This window comes from Rhagoletis pomonella, unplaced genomic scaffold (assembly GCF_013731165.1).
Source record: "Rhagoletis pomonella isolate Grant_MI unplaced genomic scaffold, Rhpom_1.0 Rhpom_scaffold_08484, whole genome shotgun sequence".
In the NCBI taxonomy this organism is placed as follows: Eukaryota; Metazoa; Arthropoda; class Insecta; order Diptera; family Tephritidae; genus Rhagoletis; species Rhagoletis pomonella.
Genome location: NW_023467014.1, coordinates 1 through 6,937, shown reverse-complemented (window position 1 = coordinate 6,937; position 6,937 = coordinate 1). Strand labels below are relative to the sequence as shown.

General features: G+C 49.1%; 1 protein-coding gene across 1 annotated transcript; it reads right to left on the bottom strand.

Moving 5' to 3' along the window:
* Nucleotides 1–211: 211 nt before the first annotated feature.
* Nucleotides 212–1,606, bottom strand: LOC118756044. Its single transcript, XM_036490836.1, has 2 exons — nucleotides 617–1,606; nucleotides 212–316 (listed from the first exon to the last, which is right to left on the bottom strand). Exons 1-2 carry the CDS (start codon nucleotides 1,604–1,606, stop codon nucleotides 281–283), a joined length of 1,026 nt encoding a protein of 341 aa, XP_036346729.1. The 3' UTR covers nucleotides 212–280.
* Nucleotides 1,607–6,937: the final 5,331 nt, after the last annotated feature.

Below are 6,937 nucleotides of genomic sequence, written 5' to 3'. Positions count from 1 at the left end.
TATTTGCTGTACTCTCGCTATATCCACTCTCTAAAGTATAGAACTAGAGTAGGTTTAAACCCTACAGCTAGCACCAGTCTCAGTGGTTAAAGCCCACTTCGAATATACAATAATAGTCTCGGAGGTTGATCCCTCTTCCACTACCCGTGTGACCCACGTTGCGACGCGTGCCACGTATGCCTAGCTAATGACCAATGCTCGTTAGCACTGCTCCTTTTATACCATGTTTGTCCATCCGCAGACAGTTATCCTCATTACAATTGTTTGTGCTTTATACATTTTATGTAGGTATTGTATGTTGTAGGTATTTCTTATACTGTGCATACAAAGTAATAATTCAAAATATATTAGTGGACACATACATACGTACTAGTATAATCCGAATAGATGCAATTCAATAAGCTTATGTACATACATACGCATATATATAATAATTCAAAACATAAGTGTACATATATATATATTTGTACATGTGTGTATACAATTTCAAATCAACAATTCAGGGTAAATAGTACAAAGGATATATATGTATGTGTATATAAAGTTGTTGTGGGGCCCAGGGCCACAGGATCCGGGGTCCTCACACTCCCTCCTTACTCCCGGTAGCAAGACTTACGGTCACCTTGCCAGTTTTGGTGATTCGCACTCTGTACGCCTGTCCGTTCACGATGCGTCTGAATGACTGCCGCTTCAGTTGCTGGTGGTTTACGTGCGACTCAATTTCCGTCACCAACTCTTCCGGCAACGCACCTACGTCCGGATGGACCTGCCACTCCGATGGCACTCTCGGCTCAGCCTCTTCTAGCCAACGCTCTATTTCCGCCACTAAGTCGGCATCTGCTGCCACACTAAAATCCGCTTCCGCCGGCGCCTCCTCCATAAAATCACTTCGTCCACCGCTCGCCAACGTACACGCCTCGATCGCGCCCTCACTAAGGCACAGCTGTTGCGGCGGTGGATGTGGCTCTTCCGATGCCATCGGGTCGTATAGCCTGATGCGCATGTCAATATGGCGCGCATACTCTACGTACCCGTTACCGAGGTGTCTGGCGTCTTGCGTAGCGATGGAGAATTCGCCCTGCCTTTTGGCATACTCCTCTTCCTCGTCGGACGAGATGGTTATGGGTGTTGGTGCCCGCTCTACTTCGCCATCACATTCACCGCTTGGCCCGCTGTCGTCGGATCGTACGCTTACGTGCGATGATTCGTGCTCCATCTCCTCCTCTTCGCTCGTCAAATGTGGCGTATTGTTTGCCAAGTACTGCGCACCCCAATAGGCAGCCATCTCTGTATCTTCGCTATTTTGGGGCAGTACGAACGGCTGCGTACTTTCGAGGCTTTCGATGTCCTCGACGCCGATTTCTTTTTGTTGCCTGCCACTGTTGCTACCGCCCTCGCTGGGGCTACTTGGCCGGCCAGCGTCGTCATGCTCGCCTCCGGTGCTGTTGTTGTCGCTCGAATTACTCGACCGGTCTCCACCGCTGCTGTCACTTCTACTGTAGCGTCGAATTTCGTGCTCTGTTAGGCGCTTTATGCGTACGCGCAAAACGCCGCCCTCCACTTGCTCGGCTACAAAATTTGCCTGTTGCTGCTGCTGTTGGTCCATATTTTCGCGAACTTGTGCCTTGGCGCCCGCGGCACATCCTTTTAATTGCCGACAGTGGCCATTGCGCGACCAACTGTATTTTCCTAGTTTTCCGGCACTTTTCCAGCAAAATTTCGGTAATTTTGCTGCCGTTTCACTTTCACATTGCATATTTTGTTTTTATTTGTTTATTTGTCATCCTCGCACAGCTGTAGTTTGGTGTCGGGGTTGCTGACTATCCAAAAGGGAGTTTTGTAGCGTTGATGTGAACTGGAGTAGATTTCGGGTTGCCATTGCGGTATTACTCCTCTTCTTATTACGATTATTATTATTAGTAGAATTAGTATTATTTTGTTATTATAAATGTTTTAGCTATTATTAATATTTATAATTATAATTATTATCAATATTTTATAATTATATTACTATTGCTGTTGTTATTATTAATTTTAATATTATAATGATAATTATTATTATTTTTGTTTTTTTTTATAATTTTCTTTTGTGCTTCGTGCCATCATTGTTTTCCCTTGGAACCTTTATTTTTTTCTTCTTCTTCTTCTTCTTATTATTATTATTATTCTTCTTCTTCGTCAGATTTAGGATTCTTCGGCTAGCTTCTCATCTTTCAGGGTCTCCGCTGTCATGGCAGTTGCTCCCCTGCTAGCAATTGCCGAGTTCACACACTTCAGTCTCTGCTGAAATTTACCTATTCGCCGCTGTGCGCCGAATTTGGCTCAGACGATGCCACGGGGGAATTTTCACCTGGGGCGTTGCTCTCATAAAATGGTTTGAGATCACTCACGTGCGCTGTTCTTCTTTTCCCTTTGTGCACCTTGTCGAGTTCGACGATCACAGGCGAAATAAAATTTAGTACGCGATGTGGTCCGCCGTATTTCGGTGCAAGCTTAGCCGCGAAATTGTCCACGGCTTTAGACAAGAAGTGTTCTTTCACCAAAACCCTGTCTCCCACAACCGGTTGCCACGATCTTCTTCGCAGATTGTAGTGTCTCGCTTGCTCTGTCGTTGCCTTTTGTTGGTTTCGTCGCACTAACTCAAACACCTCTTTCATTATCACCGCTTTTACTTGCGGTGTTGTGGCATCTTCGCCGGTTCCTAACGTATTCTCGTCATACAATGCGTTCGGTAACCTTGGTTCTCGCCCTTGGACGACGAACGCCGGGCTGTAACCCGTTGCGTCGCACACGCTAGTGTTGAGGGCCAAAGTCATTTCTGGCAACAGATCATCCCAGCTCTTCTGGTCTTTGCCTGCGAACTGCGCCAGTAGTCGCTTGATGTTACGGTTAGCTCTTTCCGTCGGATTTTGCTGCGGTGTGTACGGAGCAGTGAATTGGTGCCTTATTCCCATCTCCTCCAGGAATTGCTTAAATTTCGAGCTGGTAAACTGCGTTCCATTATCCGTGATCAAGATTTTTGGAATGCCGAATTTGCCGATAATCCGCTCTCTCACTGCTCGAATTACTCCCTCCGCTGTTGCCTTCCGCATTGGTACAATCTCGACCCATCTTGAGAAACGATTTAGTATTACCAGCGCCATAGTGTTTCCATGCTTGGATCGCGGAAGAGGTCCTACGAAATCAGCACACACCGTCGCCCAGGGTTCTTCCGCTAGCTGTGTCAGCATCTTTCCGGCTGGTTGCTGCTGGCTTGGTTAGTAAAGCTGGCAGGTCTGACATTGTCGCACATACTTCCTCACGTCGCGGAACATGCCCGGCCAATAATATCGCGCTGTCACCCGCGCTATCGTTTTTCTGATCCCCATATGGCCTGCACTGGGAACATCGTGAATTTCCCTTAACACCCTCTGCCTTTGCTCTGTCGGTACACATAATTTCCATGGCAATACGTCTTCACCGTCGATTTGGCCTGATATTCGCCGGTACAGCTCACCATTTTCGATGACAAAGTCAGGAAACTTCTGTGGGGACCTCTCCACCTCCGCCATCTTGTCTTTCAGCCACTTGCAGTCTACCGCTACTCCTCCCGCCGTCATCGAACCAAGCAATGTTTCCTGGGGCTGTCTTGACAGCGCGTCTGCTACCACATTCAGCTTACCTTTGCGATACTGCACATCGAAGGAGTACTGCTGCAGTTCCAGCGCCCACCTTGCAATCCGACCGGATGGACTCTCTATCTTACTCAGCCATTTTAGCGCTAAGTGATCGATGATGACGGTAAACGTATATTCTTCTAGGTAGGGTCTCATTTTTCTGATCGCCCACACTATGGCCAGGCACTCTTTCTCCGTTGGTGAATAATTAAGTTCGGCCTTGTTGAGCCGGCGACTCGCATATGCGATTACGCGTTCTTTTCCCTCAATCTCTTGGGTGAGAACAGCTCCCAGCCCGTAGTCGCTCGCGTCTGTTTGCAGAGTGACCTTCTGCGTAAAGTCGGGGCAAGCCAACACTGGTGCCTCGGTTAGCGCGTTCTTCAGCGCCTCGAACGCTGTCTGTTGCTCGTCGTTCCATTTCCACTTGTGGCCCTTCTTTAGCATGGACGTCAGTGGAAAAGTGGGACAAATCTTCGGTACCATGAAGCTATCCCTAGGAACCTGCGTAACTCCCTTATATTTGCCGGTGGTGTCAGCTCTTTGATAGCCGCGACCTTCTCAGGATCGGTGTGAATGCCCTTCTCGCTGACGACGTGACCCAGATACTTCAACTGCTTCTTGAAAAACTCGCATTTTTCTGGGTTGATCCTAAGATTCGCCTGCCTAAGCCGTCGGAAGACCTCCGAAAGATGTTGGACGTGCTCTTGCAGGGTTGCACTGATGACAATAATGTCATCCAGGTAGGCAAACGCATACGGCTCTAGCTCTGGACCGATAACTTGGTCTAACGCACGCTGGAATGTCGCGGGGGCGGAGTGGAGCCCAAACGGCATTACTCGCCATTGAAAAAGGCCACGCCCTGGCACTGTAAAAGCAGTGTACTGCTTGCTCTGCTCTTCCATTGGGATTTGCCAGTAACCGTTTTTCAGGTCTAGGCTGCTAATGTAACGCGAGCTTCGTAGTCGATCAAGGATATGTTGGATCTTCGGTAGGGGGTACGCGTCGGGCACTGAACGCTCGTTTAGCTGTCGGTAGTCGACGCAGAGTCTCCATTTGCCGGTCCTCTTCTTCGCCAACTCTATTGGGGCGCTGTGCGGGCTGTGTGAGGGTTCAATACACCCTTTCTCGATAAGGTCGTCGATTTCCGCGTTGATGATTTCCTGCATCTTCGGGTTCTTCGGGCAATACCTCTGCTTGATCGGCCGGTCATCCTTCATGACGATCCGGTGAGTGGCAATATTTGAAACTCCAGACATCTTCTCAAATGTGCGTAACTCTGACATTAAGAACTCCCTCGCTTCGTCGGTTGTCGTGGCTTCTGTAGATGTGGGGTTTGATTTGGGTTCATCGCATTTACCTGACCTTTCTGCACCTCCCTCGCGTATTGCCGTGAACGTTTCTACTCCTTGTGCGCAGCTCTCTTCTCGGAGTGTCACGTCTAAGTCTCCGCAACATAATCGGACCCCCGCTTTTGCCAGATAATCGGTTCCAAGCACCACGTCATCCATCAAACCAGGCAGTACCAAAAGATCGCTTTCATGCGCCTGATTCACCAGCTCCACTTGCGCCGTTATAGCCTTCAGCACCGTTCTGGATCTCCCATCTCCCATTACCACACGCGTGTTCACCTTCCTAACCTCTCCCACATCCAGTTTCTTAAACATGGCCTCGCTCAAGAAACTTCTTGTTGCGCCTGTATCAACTGCAGCTACTACGTCGACCTCGTTTACTCTAATCGCCGCCATAATTCGGCCATCCGACTGCCTTAGGACACTCTTTAGTTTGGGCGAGGCTGTTCTACCTGACGCCCCACTCCTCGCCGCAAATGGGACCTCGACCCGTTTCCCAATGTACTACGGCAGCACTCTCGAGTCGGGACATTGCATCGACCACAGGTCCAACAAAACTCTCTCCGTGCAGCTCTGCACTCTCTCGCAAAATGGCCCTCTTCTCCGCAATGTGTACACGCAGTCCACGGATTAGCGTACTCCGTCTGTGGTGTTGCCACACCGCTGTGTGGTTCAGGTCGGCGCTGTGTCCTCTCTGCTCTAGCCGTATCGTCACTCCTAGGCAGTTCGCGCATGTGCTGATATCTCTCCGTGACCCGCGGAGTGGTTCGCGCTGCGGCTCTCTGTGGCTCTCTCACCGGGGGGATATTTTCCATATCTCCCGCCAAACTCACTAGCTCTTCTAGGGTGGTGAACTCGGATCGTTTGACGTACCATTGGAACTCGCTTCTAGAGTTTCTGTAGATACGCGTCAGCTTCTGCTCTGAGGTGTAGTTCGCGTGTCGCATCAAACTCTGAAGGGCCAACATATAGTCTTTAAATTTCTCGTTCGGTTGTTGGACGCGACGACGGATCTCATCGTCTAAGGTTTCGTGGTAGCGAGAGTTTAATAAGAACCTTAGAAAGCCTCGTTTGAAGTCCTCCCATTGTCGCCAATTCCGGTTATTACTGCGGAACCATGTCAACGCCTTCTCCTTAAGTAGTTCTGGCATCGCTCGCGGTAACAAGTCACGATTCACCTCGTATACTTCCGCCAATTCTTCTACACGTTCGATGAAGCTGAGCGGGTCTCGGCCGCCGTCGTATTTGAAACCCCACTTACGAACACGGTCCATGATGGTTGCCAGCGATGTCGTAGGATACGTTGCGTATGGCTGTGGTGTCCCAAACGCGTTAACGGGCATTGGTGACTGCATGAAACTGGCTCCCTGGCTTCCACTTGGTGTTGCTGCGGTAACATTCAGCGCAGGCTTTGAGTGTTTCGCTTCTAGCTCTTCGAACCGCGTTTGGTAGTCCTCGTTGTTACTCTCTTCTTGAATAAATGCAGAGAAGCGTCTTCGCAGCTCTTCGACTGTTCCGGTCTGTTCGAGACCGAACTCTGCCATATAGGTCAGCAGCTCCTCTCGGTTGAGGTAATGTATCCACTTTCTATTCACCATTGTTTTTTTTCACACTGTTTCTTCACTAGTAGTTCTTCGGGTGGTCACTGCACTTTGTGTCTCTCTCACTTATGCCCTTATTGCTTCTTAAATTTGGGTATTTCGCGTAGTCGCTGAACTCAGTGTCTCTATCACTTGTGTTCTCTCTTACTTTTTTTTCACTTCACTTTTTTTTCACGGCACTCTCCTTTATGTTTCGTTTCCTTTAGTGTCCCTGCTCGGGCGCCATTTGTAACGGACTTTCCTGAGTGCTGGGCGTAGCTCTCGGTTGTTCAGAGTCCTGTAAAGAGTGAACACCCTATCTCCTCGTGAAATTAGAACACACTCGCTTCTC

Coding starts and splice junctions, on each gene's coding strand:
- LOC118756044 (XM_036490836.1), bottom strand. CDS start 1,606: ATGGACCAACAGCAGCAGCAACAGGCAAATTTTGTAGCCGAGCAAGTG. Junction 317..616: donor CCAAAACTGGCAAGGTGACC/GTAAGTCTTGCT, acceptor TTGTATGCACAG/TATAAGAAATACCTACAACA.